The sequence below is a fragment of the Dermochelys coriacea genome, chromosome 1, assembly GCF_009764565.3.
Source record: "Dermochelys coriacea isolate rDerCor1 chromosome 1, rDerCor1.pri.v4, whole genome shotgun sequence".
Lineage (NCBI taxonomy): Eukaryota > Metazoa > Chordata > Testudines > Dermochelyidae > Dermochelys > Dermochelys coriacea.
Window position 1 is genome coordinate 339,857,580 of NC_050068.2, and position 27,509 is coordinate 339,885,088.

At 43.8% G+C, this 27,509-nt stretch overlaps 1 protein-coding gene across 14 annotated transcripts in view; it reads left to right on the plus strand.

Annotated features, from left to right (window-relative positions):
- The window catches only part of UPF2 (UPF2 regulator of nonsense mediated mRNA decay), a 192,021-nt gene that overhangs the window by 117,762 nt on the left and 46,750 nt on the right, over positions 1 to 27,509 (plus strand). For 6 of the 14 annotated variants that reach the window (XM_038398473.2, XM_043498532.1, XM_038397684.2 and 3 more), the window contains one exon: positions 9,053 to 9,943. The exons of 5 other annotated variants lie outside the window; for them this stretch is intronic. In XM_038398473.2, coding sequence (XP_038254401.1) covers positions 9,053 to 9,062 — 10 coding nt within the window. In that variant the 3' untranslated portion in view covers positions 9,063 to 9,943. Of the gene's footprint in view, positions 1 to 2,543; positions 3,892 to 6,939; positions 7,001 to 9,052; positions 9,944 to 27,509 lie in introns of those variants that run through there. 3 more of the 14 variants (XM_043498522.1, XM_043498546.1, XM_043498520.1) reach the window with 3 other exon arrangements.

Genomic DNA, 27,509 nt, shown 5'->3' on the forward strand with positions numbered 1-27,509 from the left:
CGCAGCCAGGTCGCTCTGCACACTGCCCTGTCTGCCCCTGCAGCTCCCATTAGAGCGCGTAGGAGCTGGAGCGGGGCCATGCCGCGGCTTCTGGGAGCCGCATGGTGCAGCCCCCAACCCTGCACCCTTGCTGGAGTGCCAGAGCAGGGCCGAGCCACGTGGTGCAGCCCCGACTCTGTGCCCTGGCCAGAGCGGGACTGAGCCGCAAGGTGTGGCCCCGACACAGAGCCCTGGCTGCAGCGGGGCCAAACCACATGGTCCGGCCCCCGACCCAGCATCCCAGCCTGAGTGTGTGTGTGTGTGTTGTGTATTCCATAATTCCATGCCATTTTTAGCTTATTAAGCTATTTATACTTGCTAGGTTTTTTTTATGAGGCAACAAGCCTCATACAAATTATTAAAACAAAATACATACTGAAGTTTGGCAGGATGGATTGGGGATTTCACTGAAATTCAGGTTGGGGGATTTCTGGCAATAGCAGGCTGAGGGGGTGCAGTGACATTCAGTGGGTTGGGGTGACTCTAGGGATACAGGGCTGGTAATGAAGTGACATTCAATGAAGTTGGAGGGTCTCAGTGATGAAAGTGGTCTGACAGTCACTGGGGATGGGAGTGAGTCCTGGGAACCCATTCTGGGGCTGCTGCTTCTGCAGCTCCCAGCCTCTGGCTCCCCTGTGCTCCCCAAGGGACACAGGCCCTTGTGTGTGACTGACAAGTGGGCAGTGCCTGCCATGGGGGGAGTGGAGTGGACTCCCAGGTGCTGTATTATGCAGCAGGTCTGGTAGAAGTTCTGCACCCCCTTATGCCACTCTCCCCTCAAGCTTAAAATTTTTTGTACCTAATTTTGTCTCTGTCTCTCTCTCACACGCGCGCGCACACACTCTCTTTTTAAGCATAGTAAATAAGGGGCAACAGAATTGTGAACACAATCTTGAAGAATGCCTTAACGCTTAACACCCCTTTGAGATACCCTTTACTCACACCTTACTCCCAATGACTTCAGAGAGACTTGTGGTGTAAAGTACTATGCATTGTGAGCAAGGGTATTGCAATCTGGCCTGTAGCTTAGGGATTTCCTGTTTCAAGAAGCACGACTTTTCTAATGTGAGAGTGAGTTAAGAAAGCAGCATATTTGTTTTCCCATTTATGTGACGGGTGCTCTCTCCTTTCTTCTTCATTTTCCATATGTGCCTATTACTGATCAGACTGACACACTGTGGGGCTCGTTTCACACAGTAATGAGTCAGGGCTCAGTGACCGTAATATTTACTAAAATAGCAGCATGTTTGCTTTACGGAAGGCAAGTTTTTGTTGTTGTTCTAGAACTTCCTGGTTGGATTCATGACAGCTCTGGGTGTGTTGTGTTGGAATCACAGTCAGAGACTGCTTTTAAATAAATATTTGTTTGAGGATTTTAAACAATCTGCAAGTGGTGGAGAAATTGGCAAGGTGTTTCACCCATACTTTTGTATTATTAGCTATGACATGAACCTCAACATTTGTAATGTGCTGAAAAGCTACTGACAGATCGAGCCATCCTGCTGAAACATTTTAAAAATGTTCACTGTGGCATCTGTAACTTCGAGGGGTGGGTTCTACAAGGATCCTTTGTCTAACTGAATGTTAATGTGAAATGTTAATCAGGCTAAAGACACAGATTAGACAGCCCCTCCACACATGCCAGACTAGTCTTCCATTTATTATGGTCTTAATTGCTGGTTATCACTATTGTGCGGGCACCACTAGCACATTTATGTTTAAGTTTGTGTTCAAGGGTCAAACTGGAGTGGAAATGTAGCCTGGTAGCAGGGACAGGTATAGCCTCCTAATTCAGTGGTTGCACTATAATAAAGTCGAGTGTAATCGCAGTATGAAACAAAATGAAAAATAAATACAAAGAGAGCATGATACAATGAGAGGGGGGCCGAAGGTGGGGGAAGGAGGAGTGATGATCCGGTGAGGCTGCTCCTCTCTGTGTGGCTGTCCTGGGGCCAATCCCAGTTACTCGTGGTGGTGAGAGAAACCCTTCCCTGGACACAGTGCGGGAGATGGCTCTGTTCAGCATCCAGACCCAGCTGTTCTGAGGCCCCAGCATGAACTCAGGAGATTGGGACACAAAGAGGCATCACCCTGCCACCCACCAGTGTTCCCTCTGGTAGATTTTGCCCTTCGGGCCTGCCTAGCAGCACACAACTCTAACATCATCACAAAGTGACGTGGCCGGGAGCAGCACTGCGATGATGCAGGGCACAGACTATGGAGCCGCTCACAGTTTCTCATGCAAAGGAGTGAATGCGCGTGCGCACGCATACAGAGGCTATGTAGCTGCGTACAGTTTCTCATGTGAAGGAGTGAACCCAAATACATACACACACACACACACACACACACACTCTCTGAGTTTTTGCATCCTGGGTTTCATGATTTCTGTGGATGTAGATGAAACCCTGCTAAAGTCAACCCTACATGGTACTAACCCAGGCTCTGCCCACAGCTCCCGCTTGTGAACCCTTCCTCTCATATGTGCATGTCTTCCTTCCTAGCCATTCATCCCATCATCCTGTTGCCCTCTCTATCATTTCTTGATGAAAATGGAAAAGGAGGGGAAAGAAACCCCACAACTTCCACTGGCCACAAGGAAGCAAGAGCTAGTAGAATGGGGAACCCCTCCTTGACCAAGAGGAGCAGAAGCAAAGATCTTTGTGGCAGAAGCAGCATCTACAAGAGCTGGCTGGCTTTATTCTCCTTCATTTCGGAATCTCCTAGCAAGCCAAATACTTCAGCTACCTGATACAGCCCTAACTCAGAAACTGTAGTTTTAATTGTTAGCACTTCTTGCTGTGTTTGATCAGTGGCATCCATGTCAGGAGAGATGTAGGAAAAGATGGCAGCTGGTGCCTAGGTACCCACTGTTCCAGTTCAAAGCCTGGTTGTGTTAAGACCCTTAAAACCAGGATTTAATCCCTTTGGTTAACCAGTTTGTTTAAAGATTTTAGTTTGTAAATTTGACAAAATTCCTTTTCAGGGGGCCATAGTTTGCCCATCCCTGACCTGGTCAGTCATGTCAGTAGTTTGGTCATTCTTAAGCAATATTACTATGATGTCTGAGATCTCAAGCAATCATTACCTTGTCTCTAGTTAATTTCCATGCTGTATGTTTGTCTAGATGCACATGCTATACTTATTGCTGTGATGTCTGGGCACCATAAATTGTAGAATTAAATATAATAAAAGATCTTAACGTTCCTTGCCACTCCTCCGAGTCTCCTGTTTGTGTGGTGAACTAGGAGTACAAAGAAGTTTGCTGACCTCGTACTTCTAGTCATTAGATTCTTGCAAGCTCTTGGACCATAAACCAAAGGAATTTTGTTGTTGTTGTTAGATTTTCTGCTTGCTTAGCGTCAGGTCTAAGGACCTGTTGGTCTTACTCTTTTTTTGCCCAGTAAGTTTTGGATTTCTACTGAGACTCAACAAGAATTCCAAGATAATCTACCATCAGCTCCCTCAGGATATTGTCCTTCCAGATCAAGGTTGAGGTACACTGGTGGACTAGAGTGGGGAAAGTTTGCAGAACAAGAAGTGGCAGTGCACTGGTTCTGTGCATAATGCTAGGACTTCAGTCCTTAAAACTGTCAATCTGATACTTTCACAGAAGACATAATTTTTTAGTCTTTGTTCAGGAAGGATAGCCCCACTACTAAACTATTTTACTATAAATCTCAGGTGTAGATTCTTGTTTCAAATAACTTCCTTTTAAAAATATGTTTAATACTTTTGGGAACTATATCTCAGAAGCCCAGAAAGCCAGAATGGTTTAAACTATATGCAGGTTGCTTAACTGATTTGTTTATATATTACGCAGCATTGTTGTAGCAGTTTTGGTCCGAGAATATTAGAGAGACAGAGTGGGTGAGATAAATTATCTATTAATAAATGCACCAGAGATTGCAAAGAAGAAATTTGAGCACAGAAATAGTGATTTTCATGCCATTTTTAACCTCTAGTTTGCTTATAGAAACCTCTTCTTTTAATAGCAGTCGCTTAAAGACTAATTGTTTTTTCAGAAGTTTATTGTGGAAAGAGGAACTAATTATCTGATCTACATCAAAGAGCATGCTTCTAAGGGGTGGTTTGTTTGGGAGAAGAGTAAACCTCACCAATTAGTCTCAGGTAGTATAAACTCCTTCACTTGTGGGGTGGTATACCTAATGCCCTGTAAGAAGACACTTCTTGTTTGTCAACCAGCAGACAATCACATAATCAAATTGGATTTAAGTGAAACCATTTGTCATGACAGTTTTGGGATCACTTATTTTACATCTGTCTGATTTTTTCTATAACCAATTTAAATGAGAAATGAAGCATAAAGACGACAACAGGATGTTGGGATTTTATTACCCGAATATTCATTAAAATCCCATAATAAAGCCTGTTTTATTAATGCTGAGAAATAAAGGCAAGCTTAACAAGGGAAAATTTAGATCTGCTAACATGATAATTTCCTGTTTCCGCTATTGAGCAAGGGTACTACATGTATAACTCTCCATACAGCTGTCCTTTTGACCCATCATTTTGCATTTCTCTCTTCTTTCAGCTTTACTCTGAAGGCCAGAAATCTCGGTCATCTTGGATCCCAACTTCTCTTCTCACAGCTCTACTTTAAAGTTGACTACATTCGGCTTAACATATCTTTCTTTGTCTACACTAGGTGCTAGGATTAGTGATTTTCCAAGACTAGACAAGCTCTATATGTTGGTATGTCACAATTCCCAGATCTTTGCCAGACTTCATCCTTATTTTGATTCTGCCTCTTCTGAAATCCTTATTTGGCTCCCATATTAGCTTTCTCAGTCCCTACTCTATTAAAAGGGGGAGTGGAGAGGCTGTAGCAACATTACATTCTTGCCTCGAGGAATATGATCTATTGCTCCCATCCTCTGTTTTCCTAGGCATCCTAACCACTTCAGATTCAAACACTGCTGTCTTGGTTTTCAAAACTCTGAAATAACTCTGCTTTCCACCATAATCCTCAGCCATCTTCACCCAGTCGCTCCAATCTTGTCCTCTTCTCAGTCCCCTCTTCAATTCTTTCCTCTTGCTGTGCAACATGCATCTGCCTGCATGCACACCCATACATGTTTCCCCCTTCCTCTCTCAAATTTCTGCAGTAGTGGGGAAGTCCAGCAGAGCATTGCATTGTTCACCCTGTTCCTAAGAGTATGTGTGCAAAGCAACTAGACAACCGTGGCTGACATGTGCCAGCCGACGCAGGCTTGCAGGGCTCCAGGCTGTGTGTGGCTGTTTCATTGCTGAGTGGACTTCCAGGTTCTGGGACCCTCCTGACTCACAGAGAAATGTGTGTGGATCTGTGCACATGTGTCCTAGAGCTTGGACTCCAGCCTGAGCCCAGAAGTCTACACGGTAATGAGAAAGCCCCACAGCCCAAGTTGGCAAGCCCAAGTTGGCTGGCATGGACCAGCCATGGGTTTTCCTTTGCTGCGTAAATATTCTGTAAGTGCATCCTTCAAGGGATGAGAAAAAACAGTCTCTGGGATCCTGCAGGTTTTTCTGTGTTCAGCAGGCTGCGCAGGAATTGAGCAAGATCAGGATGGTTAGAAGCAGTAGAGCTCTAGGGCCCATTCCTATATATCTCCTACCTCTTCATACCAGCATGTGAGCACTCACTGGGTTCCCAGAGGTTGGCGAGATGTGTGGTTCTCATTCACATAATGCAGGTGGGTAGGCAGGGTTACAGTTAGTGCTAAGGGGAATAAAAAGCAAAATTGTATTGACATGCTTTACCTGTTTGTCTTTTGAAGTTTTTTTAAATAAAGGATGTTAAATTTTGATCTGCAACAACCTGCTCAGAGCATTGCAGTTTCATGGCAGTCTGGAAAATACTACACTTTAGGATACTTTCCTTATATTACCAGTTTAAATACAGAGGTTAATAGATGGCTTTGTGTTTGGCTTCAGGGTATCTTATTGTTTGGAAGCATGAGCATGTAAAATAGTTTATTAAAATAACTTCAACTCTTGCTCTTAGCTATTTATATTGGGATGCTGCAAGTCAGGAGAGTCTAGGGCTGTGTGAATGCGAAAACAAGACTTTTTTTAATGAATAAAGCTTGCGTGATGTATTCATCTAAGTCTGTTCATCCTACAAAAATTGATCTGAGCAATCTCCACCCTATATAGACCATAATGTGCACTCTGAAACTTTGCTAAAGGAACAGACTGACTGTACATAGAAATTGATAACTCTTGTTTCTTGTCTAGTGTTATCCTTTTCTGGAATCAAAAGGGATAGACTAAAACAAAGTATGTAATATGAAGAAAAGGTGTGTTTGAGAAATATTGCCTTTCAGCAACTTCACACCTGTTAATACGTTTAGATTGACTCCAAGCATTAATCATTGAGATTTCCTCCATCCCATGTATAATCAACTATTATTCCTGTGAATAAAAATCTATCTGAGTCAACACACTACTGTAATATCCAAAGGCCTCACAAGCTTTAATGTATTTATCTTCAGCACACCTGTGAGGTAAGGAAGTGCTATTATTTCCGTTTTACAGATGGTGAACTAAGGCACAGAGACATTGACTTTTCCAAGGTCACACAGGAAGTCTGTGGCAAAGCAGGGACTTGAATCCAGGCCTTGAAATTCCTAAGTTAGTACTCCAACCTCTGTTTGTGTTCACATGCATATACATATTACTTGTCATTGGTGTGCATGGTTCTTTAAGGTCAAGGTCCCTTCCCTGAAGATCATACAATCCAAACTGAGGTGGTGGTAAAGCAAGAAAACACCACTATGAGCAACATAAGATGTAAGAAGGAAATCTGCTAATGAAACAGTAATGTTTAAAAAGAAATCAGATGCTCATTGTGTGTCTATTTCGTGTCATTCCTGTTTCTTTGTTTAACGTGGTCAGGCGAGAGAGAGGGAATAGACAGCGCCAAAGCTGAGATTAGTCATGGAAAGCACACCGAATAGTGAGTTTTGAGAGGAGGTATTTGGAGGAGGCCGAAAGAGGACAGTTGGCACGCAGGAAAAAAGAGCTTACTTCAGGAATGAAAAGGACATGGAGTTTTGGGTTGGTGGAGGAGACAAAGGGATTGCGTGGAAATCTGTAACTTGAGGATCTCGTGCATTAACCAGTCATAAGAGTTTTGCTCTTATGTTTTGATGTCAGTAGATCCCCTTGATGGAATTACACTCAAGGATTACTACTTATGCAGCAAGACTGTGTTTTTCATGAGAATAGGTGTATTATCCTGGGAATCCTGCCCATGTTCCAATTTGGATCATTACATTCTGTGTTACCTATCTAAATCCCCCTGTTTCAAATGTGTATGGGGTTCTTCACTTCCTAACCTAAACTCTAGTGTACTTTGCACTTTTAAATAGTGCAATGTTTACTTCAGACATGGCTACATTACAGTGGTGAGTGAAGTGAGCTCTGTATATTCCTTATCTATCTTGTGGGATGTAGTCAACATTAATATTTGTAAAGTGCTTTAGAAATGCAAAGTAAGTTTTGCAGGTAACAAAAAAAAAAACACAGAATGGATTCAATTTTAGTATCCTATTTTCAGAAGCTCATAATTTGTCTAAAAACCTTTCCATATTTGATCTCGTCAAAAGGTAATGTTGGTCTGTTTTTTATGTTTTGGCCAAGGGCTAAGATAGATGGATAGTCTTTCCCCATTTTAAGGAATTCTAATTTTTTCAGTCGTGCCTATAACACAAAAGGCTCTAATTGGAAACTTTTCATGAAAATATTTCTTAATAAAGGGAATTTATCAGCTTTACAAGGTTTGGGAGGAACAAATTGAGTAATAGAAAAGTTTTATAAGTAACTGAAATATTATTTTTGAACGTGCTCAGTGGGCTTCTGCTAAGATTTTTAGCAGTCTACTCTTGCCCCTCTGCTTTGTGACATATCATACAAAATATAGGGAGAACCGTGTATTCTCTACTTTTTCTATCACAAATATAGGGGCAGCTGTTAGTGGGAGAATTTGCATGGCAGAGATTGTTACTAGCTCAGAACACATGCAGCCAACCCCAAAAATTGCATCAACAGTAGACAGGAAGAAATTGTGTTTAAAAAAAAAAATGCAGATCGAACTGTCTTTGCAAAATTCTGTGGCATTCTATAATAGTTCCATTTAATTAAAGATATGAAAATTCAAGCTTCTTCCTTAGCAAAGATATATAGCCTGTTACTTATTTTGTAAAAAGCACCACAAAAATCTATATTAATATAACACTAAAGTCACACAGTTGAAATAACAGTAAGAAATACAACAATAAAGATTCCAATGGTAGTGTTAACTTAGCCCCATTGCATATCCTGTATATTTTATTATATACATTTAACAGCATAAACAGAAATATACAAACATACTATATGTAACCTTGGTCCCTTTATATCACATCTAACCCTATGGGTATAATCTCTTTCATTTACATTCTTTTACCCAGATAGAATTGCTTCACATTTTAGATATAACCTAAGATTTTAATGTGTCACTACAAGTTTTTCAGAACATTTCAGTATTTGACTCTAGAAAGCCCAGCTCTAGATTTTCTTTAAATTTTGCCCACATCGGTTAAATCTTGTACAGCAAGAAATAAATTATGCATGAAAGCAAAGTCTATTTTAAGTGAAGTAAAAATCTACTTACATTTCGACAAATGGTGCATGCTTACTCAGTAGCCTTGTCTCACAGTAGTCAGTTTTTGTGTTTGAAATGAAGCTTAGCTTCCCCATTTTTGGAGGAGATGGGTCAGGAAGGAGAATTTCTCTGATCAGTCTCCTGGGGTTGTTTGCCTACCTTTGGTACATACAATTTTTGTAAAAGTATTTATAAAGTGAAAAGATGGAATTTAAAATATATAAGTTACAAGGGGTAGGAATGGCCATAAAACAGATCCAGACATGGCGAACTCAACGGCCAACTTTAGGTCCTGTACAGCTGCATGGTTTTGGTCCTTCAAGGATAATGTATTTCCTTTCTTCCCCCCCCCCCCCCTTTTAGGAGACGTTGATCCAGCAGCAAGTGTCATTTCATTAGGTCCTGTATCTCTGATGTTGTGGATAGTGGAGTCCTCCAGCAATTAAATGAGAGCCGTGGACACATCTCAGCATGTCAGTCTAGAGAGTTCAGAATCGAAACCTGGGACAGGCTGGAGCCGTGGGGAAGAAACACCAGCCTCCACTAAAAACAGAACAAGTGGAAGCTTCCAAGTCATGGCCTACAAAAAAAAGCATTTTGTTACAGGAACCGTGTGAGGGTTAATCTTCTCATGAGAATGGAAGTAAATAAATGAGATGGTTAACTTGACCAGTGAGCAGTTCAGTTACAACAAAGAGCAATTAAAAATAAGATGGATTACACTGGAACGGAAAGGGTTTTGATGGCTCGATGTGAGGAAAAACAAAGAAAGTTCTAAACCCAGTGGGAGTTACATTATATCTGAATCGAGCATTCTGTGGCAGAAGAATATTCTTTTGGGGGCTTCAAGTCTACAGTAAAAAGTGTAGAGCAAGCAGTAAAATCTTATCGCAACCCTGACATGTAGGATGACAAAATTATGATCAATTACCAAACATCAGATACTCCACAGAGGGAAGGCTTTTGTTTTAACAATAACCTTTTTCTAAAAGGAATAGGCGGGAGGGGGAAAATCAAACAGAGCCAAGGAGATAAAATTGTCTGTTAAGGTTAAAGACAAAATGTGAAGTTTATTGACAGTGTTTACCCAAATTGCATAGAACAGCCTGACACCAGCCTAAGAACAGGGATATAGTTGAGCCCATTGTAAGTATCATTGAAAACCAAAATGTGCCAGTCAGCATGACAGAAGGACATCAAGGAGCGGATCCAAATGTTTCGTTGACCTTCATGGGTTGACAAGCCTTTGTGTCTAAAAAGAGAGGGGGGGGAAAAAGTCTGGAAATAGAATTTTTATTTTTTTTTCTAGGTAGAAATGAGGTTTCTTGGTCCGTTTCTGACAATCTGTTATTTATTAGTATAGTTGTGTTTTTTTTGTTCGCTTTCAGGTAGGTGTAGTACATTCAGTTAAAGAGCACATTTGTATGCTACTACTTGATTAAATCTTTTTTTCTAGCTCTTTTAAAATTCTTTCTACCACTGGTTTGGTTTTTGCATGTAGAATAAAAAGACTTGTAAAGTTGTAACATTTCACACAGAAATGCCGCCCGATCTTCACCAGCTTCAGAAATCTGACCTTTGCCGATGCTGCAATAAAGTGTTGTAATTTAGAATTAGTGTCTGTCTCTCTTTAAATTCATTTTGAAGTAAATGATGATCTGAAATAATATTAATACATTATGTACTAAATGCCCTGAAGGATATTTTTGGCCAGCATTTCACTTATTTGAGTGTCATAAGGAGCATATGGCATTGTACAAACATGAGATGGTCCCTGCCCCAACAAGCTGACAAACTAGATCAGACACAGATAGAACTGTACAGTCTTCATTGAGACAGCCCAGGTTCCCTCTGGCTGCTGTCTAGGTTCTCTCCACACTCCTGATCTATTTGTATTGGAGAGAGGTAGATGTATTTCAAATTTTTCAGTTTCTTTATGTGGACAGATTAATAATTTTTCAGATTCTTATATTGACTGAATGCTGTCCCCAGAGTACTGATTACCGTTATATATCAAGATGGTAAAATATCAACATCTTACTTTCCAAAAGATACTGGAAAAATTAGTCAGGAGAAGGGCAATGAAGTTAGACTTCATAGTGTTAAGATATGAAGAAAGGCTAAAATGAAGATATTACAGGTGGTGCAGGTGCTAAACTTGCCTGTCACTTCCCATGATGAGACTCTTGTTTTCAGTTGCTTATAATTTTGTGAAACTTTCATCATTCAGGCTGGAATTTTCCATTTCAGATATCTGCCTCAGGCTGAATATTTTTGGGAAGTTACAGGAAAAATAGTTCAGACATTTCTGAGAATAAGGTTCGGGAAAATTCTTGGTAAGAAATTCCTTAACATGGGCAAAATATCTGGGAGACGTTGTAGTGCCCTCAAGCTTTGAAACAAGGATTTTAGATTTGGCATGGATTTGGAGTTGCTCAAGTATCAGGGATGTGCCTTTTGCTATTTCCCTGAAAAAAAAAAAATCTGACTCTGGCCAGGTTATAAACCTTTGAAACATCTCAGTTTGCACATGTTCGGAGAGTCTTGTTAGAGTTTGGCAGCTACATTTTTAAAATTGCATGTGTACTGAGCATGCTCCATCTCAGTACTGCAGTAATGGAGCAGGACTTTCTATGCGATTGCTCCATCCAGCTGTCTGGGACTGCTGCATTGTCTCTTCTTTGCTCTCAGTGCTCCCCATATTCGTGTCCAGGCAACAATGAGGCAGCCTGATTCAAATCCAGAACAGTAATGAATGTGGAGGGAGAGCAAGATTCACGGTGAGAAGTAAAGGACTTGAGGGAAAGGGTTTTTTATAAGTAGTGGGGAGGGGATATGAGCAGGGGTAGAAGACAGCATGGGAAGAAGGGAAGAGAGGCAGATAGAAGCAGAGTGGAGGAAATATGGATAGAAGCCAAGGATGGGCTGGGAGAGGAATTAGATGGGGGAGGGGGCTGTTAAAGGCAAAGGAGGGGTGGAAGCAGAACCAGGAACTGAGGAAGGGTAAAAGCTGATGGGATGGGCAGAAGTCATGCAGGCTAGTGGGCCAAGCGGGGATGAATATAGGTAAGAGCTGGAGAGGGAGGATGAGAGCAGGAGATAGGGACAGGCTGTGGTGAAGAGGGGCAGAAGAGTCCGTAAACACTAGAGTAATCCCAGGTTCTGTAGGGAAATGTGGCAACACCTGGGATGGTCTAGGGTTACTTGGTTCTGCCTCAGCATGGGGGGATGGACTAGTTGACTACTTAAGGTCTCTTCCAGCCCTGTCTTTCTATGATCTTGTGAACTACAGCTCACCTACAAAACGTACTTGAACTTCAAGCAGAGCATCTAGTACTTTTAGCTGAGGCAGCTGGAGTGCATTACCCATAGGTCAGGCTTTCCAGAAGCTGGTGGTACCAGGGGGCTTCAACCCAGTAGTGTGACTATACAGAAACAAGGAAACACTTAGAGCTACAGTTACTGATAGGTAAATGCTCTTAGGCTGGAACAGTTTATTTCTGTCACATTTCTCACTTGAGTACACATCCCTCTAGGGTGCTGAGGTTCAGTCTTTTACCATGTCATCATTTTATTAGCTCTCTGATCCTTCAGCAGGAAGAAATCCAAATCTGCTACTTCTAATATAGTCAAAGAAAAAAAGTTTTAATGATGTTTTTAATGCATCACAAAGGTGCAGCCCCCTTTCCTTTTTGCAGTTTAACCTGTAATATAATTTCCCTTTAAAACAGTAATAATTTCGCTCTCATAGCAACACGGTCAGAAGATAGTGAGGAGTTGCCATTTCAGGCTCCACTGGTTCATTGCTGCAATGTTCTGTTTAATTAAAATGGGAACGTGCTTGGCTTCATAAGTAAAGTTAGTGCTGCTGAAAGGTGCTGAACTGACAGCCCTAGGGAATGAAGTCTGGTTTATTTCTACTGTAGGGGCAGTGATATGCAACTTCCCCAGGCTGCCCCATCCAAGGACCTCTACTGTGAGCTGGAGGGGAGGCATCATTTCCAAGGGTGAGTGATTAATACTCCACACCCATTCAATTTGGAGCATCTCTGAAGTTGCCAACAAGGAGTGAACATTAGTTGTAACTGTAGTGGTATTAGTGATGAGAACATACGTCCCCTGGGACCACAAAATTCCTTATAGATGGGTCACTGAAAAGTCATCACCTATGTCTGGTAATTGCTTACACAGTCACTGTACTTCCATCAGTTTTGAAGATAGAGCTAAATAAAAAGCTTGGTTGATGGATATACTTATTACATACTGTCCACAGCAAGTGACATCACTTTCTTAAGATTCCCCACCACACCCTTTGAAACACTAAAAGTGTACACTGAGTAAGTGAATGAATAATGAAAACAATGTGAAACCAAAACTTCTTGATGAGGAATATTCTTTACATATCTTGTATTTTCATTTGAACAGCTGGCATCCTTAGATTGTTCACAGATATTTCTTCCACCCTTCAAGAAACACTCATCTGAGATGACACTTGACTGTTGTCTCCCAGAACTTGATGCTAAATATACATTTCTAACCAGACTTGTGTAGTTCTGAACCTATAAATAGGAAGCTATTTGCGAAGATATCAAACAACTGCATTCATGTCTAAACATTGTCATATTGTTTGAATTGTGAACTTTAAAAATACCAAGCCCATACTACAGGAGAAAATGTGGTGACTTAAAAAAGACATTTATTATTCAGCTGTGATTGAATAGTATTTTTTAATTCAAAACCTTCCTTCTTTCCCTCCCTTAAGTGAGTCAAGGAGCAATGAATGGAGAAAAAAATCTTGTACGACAAAGAAGAATGGAAAGTGTTACTGTTCATGAAATACTTTGTTCTGTTACATTACTTGTAGGAAAGGTAATAGATTGCCTGCCCTTCTGCTTGAAATCTTCCCTCTACAGAATGGGTCAAAACATTTGGCAAACTTAATACGTCTTTCCACATCATTTCTCCTAATGTCTCGACATTAGCCTCATAGGACCACATCAATGCTGCATTTACATCACTAACAGATTTTGTAGCCCTAATTCACCACCAATGGAAGCAGTAGAGTCAGTGTGGCTCAGATATTGTTTATCATTGTGTGATCAACCATCAGAAGCAGCTGTCTGACTGACCTGGTTATAACAATCACAGCGTTTTTCATATGACCATCTCAATTGCTGCAGAATTTAAGATGTTGTTTTCAACAATTATATTTCTAGCCCTTATAATTGTGATGGTAATAGTTTGAGTGTGAATGAATGCAGTGCTGTCTCCATGACAGCCTTCAACAATCTTTTAGGCTATGTCTACGCTACACAGCTTGCTGTGTCGCCACAGCACTGCCGCTAAAAGTCGCACCGTGTAGCTGCTGGTTGTTGGCTCTCCTGCCAACAAAATACTTCCACCCCCAATGAGCAGCGTCTGCATTGTCAGCGGGAGACAACATGCTGCCGACAAAGTGCTATTCATGCTGGCGCTTGTTATCGGCAAAACTTGTCTTTCGGGGGCGGCGGGGGTTAACACCTCTGAAAGACAAGTGTTTTGTAGTTCAATTGCCAGTGTAGACATAGCCTTAGAAGGGTTAACTGTTTCCATCCATCTCACTGGGGCTGTTAAAGTCTAATTACAATTGAAGTGTTGCTGTTAATTAGAGAGAAAAAGTGGGGGAGGTAATAGCTTTTTATTTTACCTCACCCACTTTGTCTCTCGAAGGGCTTATCTTCACATACAGCTCTATAGTGGCACAGCTTCTCCTCTGGGTATAGTTAATCCACCTCCCCGAGAGGCAGTCGCTATGTCGGCAGGAGAAGCTCTCCTGTCAACAAAGCACTGTCTACACCAGAGGTTAGATCAGTGTAACTACATCACTCAGGGATGTGGATTTTTCACACCCCTGAGCATCATAGTTAAAGCGATATAGGTCTGTAGTGTAGACCTGGCCTAATAGCCTGGGACCAACATGGCTATAACTCACTGCATACAATTTTATTAATTGTCATTGTTTTAGGAAAAAGAAAAGGAGTACTTGTGGCACCTTAGAGACTAACAAATTTATTAGAGCATAAGCTTTCGTGAGCTACAGCTCACTTCATCGGATGCTCACGAAAGCTTATGCTCTAATAAATTTGTTAGTCTCTAAGGTGCCACAAGTACTCTTTTTCTTTTTGCAAATACAGACTAACACGGCTGCTATTCTGAAACCTGTCATTGTTTTAGGAGAAACATTTATTTAGAGCTTGTATACAGGAGAAAGTTTTATTAGTTATACCGGTATAACCACTGACACACCTTCCTACCTCCCCGTGCCTCTTATTTTGGTATAAAAGTAGCTTTTTAAGTTTAACGTAAGCCAAGTCTATACTATAAACTTTTGCCAGTATAATAATGTTGGTTAGGGGTGTGAATTTTTATGACATTTTTATACCAGCAAAAGTCATAGAGTAGATGCAGTTATACAGGCAAAAGTGCTTTTGCTAGCTTATTTTGCTTGGGGTACTGACATAAGAAAGCATATTTTTGCTGGGAGAAGCTGCATCTACATGACACTGGCAAGCCTTTTCTAATGAAGACTAACCCTTAGATCCCTTTTCAAGTGACAAGCTGGAAGAACATGTTCCAGTGTTACCTTCCTAAAGGTATGTCTACACTGTGCTGCAACCATGGGTTAGTGGGACAGAAGTCAGACAGCTGTCCTGTGTTACGGATCCCAGGACTTGCGTGTCTATATTGTATTTAAACCCTATGACGTTAAGACTTTTCTAACCTGTGCTCGAACTTGGCTCTGGCATCCACACTGCAGTGCGCAGACTTGAGTCCAAGTAACCATATCCCAGAGTCCCTAGCATCGCCATCACCACCACTACCACTGAAATGTGGTTGCTCTAGCCCTAGGACCACAGGGCAATGTGGGGAAAATTTACTGCCTACCCTGTACATTCCAGGTTTGCTCTCCATTGCAAACCCAGGAGGCTCTCTGATAATGTGCTTGCAGAGCGGTGATCAGAGAAGAATGGGTTAACGCTGACCTGAGCTGCTGCTGTTTACTGGGGTGGGATGGCGGGCTTCTGTTTTCAATAGAGTGGATTGTAGATTGTTGGGATAGAAAGGACAAAGGAAGTTGTCCCATGGAATTGTGGGATACTTCCTAATGACTCCCGGGACATGAGTCAAGCGGGGCTGTGGCTACGCTGCAAAGCAATAGGGCTCAGACCCTGGGTCCCAGACCCCAGCTTGACTCGAGCTTGGAACCTCCAGCCCTGCAGGGTCCTGCAACCCCGGGTTAATGCAACTGCAATGTAGATGCAAGAGAGGGGGTTAACCTTGAGCCTGTGCTCAAGCATGGGCTTACTTTGCAGTGTAGACATACCCTAAGGGTGGGGGCAGTCAAATATAACCTGGCCTTCCCACTTACTTGTTTCAGAGTAGCAGCCGTGTTAGTCTGTATTCGCAAAAAGAAAAGGAGTACTTGTGGCACCTTAGAGACTAACAAATTTATTAGAGCATAAGCTTTCGTGAGCTACAGCTCACTTCATCGGATGCATTCGATGAAGTGAGCTGTAGCTCACGAAAGCTTATGCTCTAATAAATTTGTTAGTCTCTAAGGTGCCACAAGTACTCCTTTTCCACTTACTTGTGGAATCTTTACTCAAAACCACAAACTTTTCTTTGAAATACTGCTTTGTACTTTGTATCTGAGGAACTTTCTACATATTCATTAATTTGACCCTTACCAACATTCCTGTGAGGAGAGTGTTATTTTCAGTTTTACACATGGAGAAACTGAGGTGCCCTGTTGCTGATGATTTCTGATGATAGTGGATGAAAACTTTGTGTAACGATGCTGAAAATAGTTTTCTTGAGATTTAGGCCAGTTCTATACGAGAAATGTTTGCTGGTCTAGTAATGGTACTTAGGGATATGATTGCATTTTTGCAACATTTTTATATCAGCAAAAGCCCAATGCTTTTGTTGGTTTTGCTCATTTCGGTCAGGGAAAGCTTTATCCATTTATCCCAAAAGCTTGTCCATACTACAGATTCATGTCTGGCTGGGGAGGAGGAGTTGATTTTTTTCACACTCCAAGCCAACATAGCCATACTGGGGCAAAGCTTTGTAGTGTAGACTGGGTCCTAATGTACGCTTGGCTTTAGTAGACTTTGTCCAAGATTTACATGACCCAGTCAGTTCCTGTCCATATTATGCATTACACACACAATACTACACATTCTAATCCTGTTGCCACTGGATCCCTCTGGGTATATAGGCAAGTGACAATCCAGAATTTCTTCAGCTTGTTAAAGGACTTTCACTCCTCTTTATCTTGAAGTTTCATTCTTTCTAATCAGGGTCCAATGTGCTAATTGCTTTGGAATGCAGCTTTGGGTCACTTATCTGGCAAGCAGCATTCCAAGTGTATTATGAAGGCCTATTTCTATATAGCCTTCCACCTTATTGCACTTTATGAATATTAAGTAATATATATGTTAAGGAAATTTATAAGCTGCACTGGTGTATGTCCCACCTTGTACCAGCATAGCGTGTCTAAGGTCTAATCTACACACGGTTTTGTTCTGGTGTAACTATTTTGGTTAGAGGTGTGATTATGCTGGAACTAGTTAGACTGGTACAACCCCTAGTGTGGATGAAGTTATACTGGTATTGTTTATTCCCCCTTCCCTTATGGGAACAGCATTACCAGTATATGGGTATAACTGCATCTTTATAGTGATATAAGTGCATCCAGGGTAGGGGCTGTACTGTTTTATTATATTGGAATAGTTAAAGTGGTCCGACTTCTGCGTGTGGACAAAGCCTATATTAGGAGCTTGCACATCTCTGGAGTGGATTTCCCTAATGTGGACAGGGCCTAAGGACTCATCCACACAGGGGAAATTATTGGCATAATTATACCAGTATAATTACACCGGTATAATTATGCCAGTAGATTTTTCTGTGTAAAGAAGTCCTGAGACCAGAGGTGAAAGTAAGCCAGTACGCCCTGGTGCGGTATACCAGCAAGAGCCGGTGCACCATACCGGGGTGGATCAGCTTCCCCAGGTGAAATTTAAAGGGCCTCTGGCTCCCAGCAGCGGCTGGAGCCCCCGGCCCTTTAAATTGCTGCCAGAGCCCTGCTGCTGGAGCCCTGGGGTAGCGGCGGTGGGGCTCCGGGGACAATTTAAAGGGTCCAGGGCTCTGGCCACTGCTACCGCCCAGGGCTCTTTAAACCGCTACCAGAGGCCCCAGCTGCCACTGTTACCCCGGGGAGGAGGAAGGAGGCACTTGCCGGTACTGGGTGGGCCAGGGCTGGCTCTGACCTCCCCTAGCCCCGCCCCTTCTGCCCGAGGTCCCGCCCCTTCCAGGGGCCAGAGCCAGCCCCAACCCAGCCCCATACCAGTAAGTCCCTAGACTTACTTTCACCGCTGCCTGAGACCAAAATTTTCAAGGGTTCACCCAGGCCTCAATTCTGTAATGTGTAGAGTGGGCAGATTGTTGCGCCCACACAGAGTCCCATTGACATCTGTGAGGCTGTGTGCGGATGGAGTAGTCAGCCCAAAGTTACAGATTGGCCTAGTAGCAGATGCTTCAGTTTTAGGTGCCCAATTTTGGACACCTCCGGCCTAACTTTCAGAGGTGCTAAGCACCTACAGCGCCCTTTGATTTCACTTCACCACAGGCAAAAAGTAACCAAAACATCTACTCTAATCACTTCTGATTTTGCAGTGTCTTAGCGACTTCCCGTCCCCCCCCCAATCTCCACCAGGCAAAAGGGAAAGTCAATATGAATTGACAACTAGCTTTGGTTACCCAGCACTCTCCATAGACTCACATTTCGGGCTGGCATTCTGCACTGTTCACATGGGCCTCCCCTTCGAGTTATGTAATCACCGATTAGTCACGTAAAGCGTTCATTCTTGTCAGAGTGAGTTGGCCTTGTTTCATCTCCAAGAAAAAAAAAAGAGCAACAAAAATGTGGCCATGCGAGTTATCATATAATTGCACCAGTGTCTGACTATGACCCAACAATAAAGCCTGGAGAAAATAACTCAGCAGGCTTGGTCTACCAGCAGGGCTCTTCATTCCTGAGCTCCCATTGTTTGACATTCAGCACTGCTGGTTCCCACCCCCATCCCCCCGCGCCCCCCGCCCCGCCCTCTACTGCTGGACTTCCAGTAACATTCCATTGACATCTCAGGACATACCGGGTACCTAGTACGTTCAGCAATGCGGCAGGTGTATTCTACCTCGACCGCCCTGAAAAAGTTCAGCGGGGGGCAGGCAGCCAAATGGCTTAGTTGGTGACATCTGTGAATGAAAAATGTGTTTGTGGCTACATTCATTGCATTTTATGCTCTCGTGGCAAAGGGATTGTGAACTTGTAACTAAACTACCCCATCTGAACAGCAATGTGTAAAATGACGCAGGAATATTCCACTGGGCCTTGCAAATCTTTGAGGAACAAAATCCATTTCCTATACTTGTGCTAGTGTCTTGTTGCAGCTCATGAGGCGCTGGGTGGATCATTGGTATTGAGCTGCAAAACCACACATCTTTTATAAGAACCAATGTAGAAAAAAAATGGAAGTGTCTTTATACTGTTTTGCATTCTTTCCTGCATATGCATGGAAATGATTTAGATAGACTGATCATTCTTTTTCTTTCTAGGCTGAAATCCTCATCCCAGTGAAGTCAATCCCAAAACTATTATTAGAGACTAACAAATTTATATGAGCATAAGCTTTCGTGAGCTACAGCTCACTTCCTCGGATTCATCAGATGAAGTGAGCTGTAGCTCACGAAAGCTTATGCTCAAATAAATTTGTTAGTCTCTAAGGTGTCACAAGTACTCCTTTTCTTTTTGCGAATACAGACTAACACGGCTGCTACTCTGAAACAAAACTATTATTGACTTCAATGTGCCATGATTTCACCCATGATATAAGGTGGTCACTATATGCCACCATTTTATCCTAGGAGCACTTCACTAGCAATACTTGTGCAGCTTTGTAACATACTTGGGAGGTATCTAAAGAATCAGAAAGTATCACATTACCCACCATGAAATGCAGCCACTTCTGATGTGGAAGATGACAACTGTTTTGAATGCAAAGCAGTTGTATCTCTCGTGTGTCCATATCCTAATGCTTCTTAAGTATGTTGTTATAATATATCACCTCACATTTAATAGAATACAGGTTAATAAAGATTGGATAAAGGGCAGAAAGTAATCTGTGGAAAAAACTTCATACATCAACTAATAAAGCACTTGTCCAGCATCCTTCAGACAATGTATTTGGCACTACTATTAAATTAGTCTGTCTGTCATAATTATATAGAGCTCGTATCACGGTAGCCTCTAAATGGTTATTGATCTGAACTGAATCCTAGAGAGAACTGATAGAACAGAACCCCTGGTTAATCAGGTTGGCCAAGGTGCACTTTATGGAGTTTTCAGCTTTTCTCTTTTCTCTGTTATAGGAAACTCTGCTTTGTGGGGAGAGAGGGATAGATTTCCCCCCCCCCCCTCTTTTGTAGCATTCTGGTGGAAAAGCTTTTCCAAAAGGAACGACTTGCAGCTAAATTGGTCTGACTGGGTTATTTAAATCCCCTTTGGAAATTCAGTCAGGGTGTTCCAAGAATATTTTTTAGTTCCTAGTATCTCCTGCAGCAGTTTCTTTTCTCCGTCAGAAAGATTATGTATGTGAACCCAGGGCTTGGCTTTTGTGACCACAAACTCTCCCATGCTACAGGGGACAGGTGGGTGCCTTAGCCTATTAGTGATAATCATTAGCATTTGGTTGTAACTGAATTAAAAACAAAAATGCCTCTTGTGCATAACTGACGTATAAAAAAATAGTGGAGTGAGTTACCCATATCGCCTGTAGTGTGATACTTACAGCAAGGGGAATTTTCTCCTCTCTCTCGTGATGTCTGAAGCAAAGCCCATGAATTTATTCGTAGGGTATACAGTATCAACACATACTCTTCACTCCACAGAACATATTCCAAGCTCAGTCTCACTAGAAAATCTCTCCTATCATAAATGGAAAATTAAACCTAATCAGATTTAAACCCATTTAGGAAGACAGGAAATATCCAGATGTAATTAAATTTGTCAGAAAGCCTAAGGACCATGTTGATGATCCAGTTTTCTTCCTCCCCGCCCTGGCAGCAACTTGTGTATTGGAAATAGAAATGTGCTGACAACTATTTCCTAATAATTTCCCTCTTGCTGTGACAGCTTCTATGAAATACTCCTGTTCCCCTCTGTCTCATTCCACTTCAGAAACAGCAGGTGGTTTATCTGCATTGCCCAATCAGGATAAACAACTCAATCCTATAATAGCCTGGCCACATGGGAGCCCAAATTTTAAAGTTGCTGTTTCCTCCTAAGCAGGCAGTAAATAATAAAGGTTAGAGAGAGTTAAATATTAAAGAGGAAGGAGAGTCCAGTGTTAAGGGACTTGGGAGAGCACGGTTCAGTGCTCTGTTCCACAGACTTCCTATGGGCCCTTTGGAAAGTCACTTTCTACCTTAGGTCCCCATAGGCCTCAATTTCTCATCTGTAAAATGGGCCTACCAGGGGTGTTGAATATAAATGCATTAAAGATTGTGAGGTGCTCAGATACTAAGTAATAGGGAGCCATGTAAGCATCTTAGTTAAATAAAACTTACAAAAGCGTCTACTTTATGAGGTTCTCAAAGTACTTTAGAACATGACTTCAGCCACCCAAAGCCTTAGGCAGGTAACAAAGTATCTCCATTTTACAAATGGGGAAATTGAGGCATGGAGTGGTTAAGTGACTTGCCCAAAGTTGCACAGGAAATGAGTGGCAGAGCTGAGAGCAGGGCTAGGACTGTATTAGCCCATGCTGTCACTGTACTTAGGGAAAACCATAATTCAGTTAGATTTGATGCCCTGACCTGCTGTTATAGCCCCATTGGCTTCTTGCAAGAAGTTGATGTCTCCAAAATGAGAGGATGAGATAAACTAAGAAAAATAATGGCCTCTTATTTCAGTACTAGATGGATTCAGAATTTACTTTCAAATGGGACTTACCCCCACTAAAAAATACCCTTTGTAGCATACATTGAGCCTAGCGAGACTAAGTGGGTGAGGTAATATATTTTATTGGACCTACTTCTGCTGGTAAAAGAGACAAGCTTTCAAGCTTACACAGAGTTGGAGAAGAGCTCTGTGTAAGCTTGTAAAGCTTGTCTCTGGCACGAACAGAAGTGGGGCCACTAAAAGATATTACCTCATCCACCTTTTCTCTCTAATACCTGGGGCCAGCATAGCTACAACACAGCAAACATAGATTGGTCGGACACTAATTGTAGTTCCTCAGTAGACCAGTGCTGTTGTGTCTGTGTGAGCCCCTTCTGTTACCTCAAAAAGTTAAGGTATGAGCATCACTTGACCTTCATCACAGCAAGGACTGAAAGAAAACCCGTGGGCCAAGGTCAGTGCTCCCTTCACATACTCATGGGTGGCAGGTGAACGGCCCCTCCAGGGAGGCTAGCCCCAGGCCTGGCCCTGCTGCTTCTGTCCAAGATCCCCACAGCCCCGCGGCCGGGGAGCCCTGGCCCACCCGCATCAGCTGCCTCGCTGCAGCTGCGCGCCGGCTGGCCCAAGCACTTGCACCGAGCCGCCCTGGGCAGCCCCTGGCCGCCCGATGGAGCAGAGCGCCCACTGGTTTCAGAAGGGAGGGGGAGCGAGGCTGTGTTGTGGCTATTTCAAAATCTGCGGTTACCCTCAGAGATAAAGGTATAGCACATACCAGGGATAGGAAAGTGAAGCTGGCTGCTCTTTCTAGGACACCAACCAGGCTCTTACTACTCACAGCATCTGTTTAATCCTCAACTACCACAGGCTCCTTTCTGCTGCTCTTTGTTTTATAGGTAGTAAGTGGAAGGAGGTAGCTGTGACCTAATGGAAAGTCTGAAGACTAGGGTGTAACTGCTGATCCTATTACCAAAAATAACCTTTCCTTCCAGTTCCCTAGAGTTAAGCACACAACTGACAATTCAGTGAGTGTTCCCCTGGGGCATGCCAGCTGCTGCCTAGGGAAGGCACTTCCTATTTCGGGAGGGGTCACCCTGAGCACGGAAGGGAGAGCCCAGTTCTGAGAAATGCTTGACGAGTTCCAAGAGGCCGCGCACGTGAAAGATGAGGTGGTGTTCTGTTTGGCGGGTCCTGGGTCTGAATCCCTCAATGTGAGGAGAGACCCGCCTTACACCAGGGGAAAGAGGGAGAAACTATTCCTATTGGGAGCCAGTTCTGTGATGAAAACACAGTAGCACCTATGCCTAATCGTAGTGTAGGAAATGCTTTAAAAATGAGGCTTTGTCAAGAGTATGTAACAAAGGGCCAAATTCACAAGGGATGTGTGAGGATGTAAATTAGACACTCTTGCACTCATACTTTTTTTAACCAAAATAGTTAAATTAGCACAACCTGGAGAGTGGAGGAATAAGTTACACCAGTGTGAAATTATACAAACACTAGCTTGACAAGCCCTTAGTAAGTTGGTCTATCAAAAGTTTAAACAGATGTAAGTTAAATACTAAGAAGGTGGACATTGTGGCACACTTTAATGCACACTTCCTTGCTGTACTCCTTTCTCCTGTCTGAGGCTCATCAATTTAGGCCTGGTCTACACTTAGAACTAATTGCTATGTCAGTCAGTGGTGTGAAGAAACGCACACTTCCTAGTGACATAGCTATGCCAACAAACCCCCAGCTGTAGAAAGAGAGCTTCTTCTGGCATAGCTAACATCAATGGAGAGGGGGATATTACTTCACTGGCAGAATACCACCTCCTTTCATTGGCGTATGCTGCGTCGACATTAAGGGGCTATGCCACCATAGGCTCTGTAGTGTAGACATAGCCTTCGACTCTTACCCTTATAAGGCCTTGTCTGTACTGGATGTTTAGTCTCAGTGTAGTTGCACCATTGCAACCTCCTAGCACAGACAAGATTTATATCTGTGCATCATGATCTATGCAGTTCCAAACAGGGTAAGCTGGACAGGTGCCAATAGTGCTGTACCAGTGTAAACAGAGCCTATGCTAATGGTTGGCACTAATGCAGCTGTAGCCAGCACTAGAATCCCAACACAGATAACGTGGACCAAATTCAGAGTTAATGGGTAAGGTGAGGCTGTAAGATATACATTGGTAAGAGGGAGTGAGTCTAAGGTATTGTAACATACACATTTGGTCTGGCAGAAAGCATTGTTATATCAATCGAGACGCATTGCTGAACTTGTCCCACAATTTCACATCCCCTACCAACCTATCCCTTCTTTTATAAGCCATTATGTACAGCACCAAACCACATGTATGGAATTAGGCTATAAGTCATGAAAAACACAAAGTGTTAGCAAGCCGGGGATGGTGCTGCAGCATGAAATATACTTGAGGATTCCAAAACTAAAGGCTTTGTCTTGTAGATGTCTCCAGGACAGGGCATGAGCAATGGCTCAAAGCAGTTCTTTAGTGCTTCTGACACTTGCTACTCTGTTTGATCCGGGGTAGTATACTTTCCATGATATCCTTGTTCTTTTTCTGCCAACAATAACAATGACTTTAACGAGCCAGCCAAGGAATGTGTTTTGCAATTTCTACCTGGGCGAATTCAGTTATGAAACATTTCCAGTTCATCTAGGAGCCCTGCAAATTACAGTCATGCTGTTTGTGCTTCTAGCATCAGAGATCATCAGACAGAGTTGTTGTGTTGAAAATGTCTGCTGCATTTCATTCCTCCTAGAGGGTGAGTGAGGGAAATTTTCAGTGGAGAAAGAAGTTGTATGTTGTTAAGATAGGAAGACCCCAATGTATGTGGCTTTCTCTGTCGCCAGTACTGAGGAACTTCATGCATATACAACAATCATATATGACAGGTTTCAGAGTAGCAGCCGTGTTAGTCTGTATTCGCAAAAAGAAAAGGAGTACTTGTGGCACCTTAGAGACTAACAAATTTATTAGAGCATAAGCTTTCGTGAGCTACAGCTCACTTCATCGGATGCAGCTCACGAAAGCTTATGCTCTAATAAATTTGTTAGTCTCTAAGGTGCCACAAGTACTCCTTTTCTTTTAACAATCATATAGGCAGTTAAGAACATTTAAACTTATTCCTGCTCTGTTTTACCAGGCTCACCTGAGGCTGGGACCATATCTAAGGCCATTTGTGTTCAGCACTATAAACATGCATGGTGTTTAGAGCCCCTGATCCCGTAATGAGTTCTGTGCAGGTCGACACCCTGAGGTGCAGAGTCTATTAAAATTAATGGGGCTCAGTTGGAGATGCACCCTACAGGGAACTCATTGCAAGCACAGAATGAGAGAGAATAAAATTAGTGACAGAGCAATCTCCTGCCTGCCACATTCTTTCATGGTATACATGATTTCTGTACTTGGCTGCTCTCTTGCTCATAATCAAATCTACCATCTTGATACTATTTATAGGGTATAGTGGGAAGAAAATGTTTCAAAGGCTGCTGATTAAGCCTCAGTGTGGTCAAACAATACACAGTGTGTGTAAAATTGAGTCATACTCTTTGTCAGTACATTATACAATGCAGTCTGCATTGGAGTGTCATGGTCGCACTGTTCAAAGGTTTTGTTCCATATACGTTCTACATTAATTGCATAACATGAACGTGAACTCCCTTGCTTGAGACGCTAAAAACTAATCTGCATACATTCAGTGGCAGATTAATGCACGGGCCCATGGGCCCCTGGCCAATTTGGGCTTCCCCCACAGGAGCACTGGAGCCTGTATAGAAGGGGGGGGGCACCGGTGCCGGAACTGTAGCCCTGCCCCTTGCTTCTCCTCCCCGGGGCCCTGTGCCCCAGGCCAGGTGGGAAGCTGGAACCGGGCTGTGCTAAAAGCCGCTCAGAGAGCCTCGGCCACTGTGAGGAGCCCCAGACCCACCACCTTCCCTACGTGAGGGGCCTGGGATGCCTGAGATCAGCCCCTGGCATGTGTTCCCTCCCCCACCTCCGGGGCACTCTGCCCAGGACTGGTCTGTGCATACATGTAGTTTTGGGGTGGTGGGGGCATTGCTCTTTTTCAAGTGGCCACAGGGCAAGTCTTGCAGTGGCAGGGTCCGGGTGGAGGAGTGGGGCTGGTCTTCATGGTGACTGTGTCACCAACCCCCACACCATGTCTGTGCCTGGCCCTGGCCCCTTTGCCTGGATAAGGCCCCAGGGCTCGTGCAGAGCCACCCCGGATGGGTAGCGCAGGTGCTGGGTGGTTGTGGGCAGTGGGAGCTGGGGCACTGTCCAGCAGAGCCTGCACCGTGGGGAGCCTTGCTATGGGCCAGCTCAGGGCACATCCCACTCCAGCAGATCACGGTGGCCACTCTTGGGCAGAGGGGTAACTGAAAGGCTGGGGCTCCCCTGTTAAGCCAGCTCATCCCCTCCTCATAGCACCAGCAGCTCAGGTACCACTCCAGGCAGGGGGAGAAAGCCAGTGAGCCAGGGGAACCGGCTTCAGCACATGCATCTGTGTGTGTACAGGCCTGCCCCACCATGCGCCCCTGCCCCCGGCCAAATATAGCAGTGAAACTACACCTATGGGTCTGGGGGCTACTCACAGTGGCCCAGGCTCCTTGGGTGGCTCTTACCATGGCCCAACTTCCGGTCTGGCCAGAGCAGGGCCTGGGGGAAGGGAAGGAGAAGGGGGCAGGGCCCCACAGTAAGAGGTTTTTTTTTGGGGGGGCAACTGTTCTTTGGGTCCAGGACCCCAATAAATCGTAATTTGCCGCTGCATATGTTACTAAAAAGAGTGCAGGGACTAGTCCTTGGTTGCAGGGGGTGGCAGGTTTGTATAATTTTTGGTGATGCCCAGAATGGGTCCAAGGCCCCACACTCCTGCCTCGTATGCCGATATATATATTTTATAATAATGTAAAAATGGACTGGAAACAGTAAGCGTTTAACAGTTTCCCTATATTGCACAATGTGGGTGGAGGGATGGGGCGAGGGCTGAGGGGAGGGGATGAGGGGTTCAGGATGGTGCGCAGGGCTGGGGCAGAGGGTTGGGATGCAGGGTGTGTGAGGGCTCTGGCTGGGGGTGTGTGGGCTCTGGGATGGGGCTGAGGATGAGGCATTTGGGGTGCAGGGCAGGAGGGGGGGATCTCCCCCCAGCCCGCTCCCACCCCCCAGTAGCACACTCACCCCGCCCCCATCACTGCACATGCTCCTAGGGCCCCTCTTAGGTCCAGGGGGTTACACTTCCCCGGAGCAAGAAATCCTCATTCAAAAAACAAGAACGACAAGAGTTCAGAAAGAAAATTGACAGTCAACAAACTTTTCCCCACCCTCAACTCCGGAGAGAGATTACGGGGAATGGGGCAGAGAGACTTCGCCCAGGGAGACAGAGGGGAAAGAAGCGGGCTCATTTGGAGGGGACGGGGGGGGAGGAGGAGCTGCAGCGTTGTTGTTTGCAGCACACAAAAACAGCCCGCTTTTCTCCCCCCAAAGTGCAAATGGGGAGGAGGAAGCGTTGGGGTTGGGGGCAATTGGCGTGTCCTGGGTACAGCCACAAAGAAGGGAAACTAGCAAAAGAAAAGAGGAAGCGAGGAAGGGAAAGAAAAAGCCCAAAGCAGGCTGAGCAGCCAACTGTGAGCTGTTGCAGTCACTCACTCACTCCTCTGACCCTCCATCCAAACCCCTCAGCAGCGGCTGGCAAGGGAGCACAGTGCGACGAGGCAGGGCAGTTGCCCGCTGCCCCTGGCCCAGGCAGAGACACTTGGGGGGAGGCGCGCGGGGCAGCAGGCGGGCCGGGGGAGAGATCCCAGCCCCAAACATTGGTA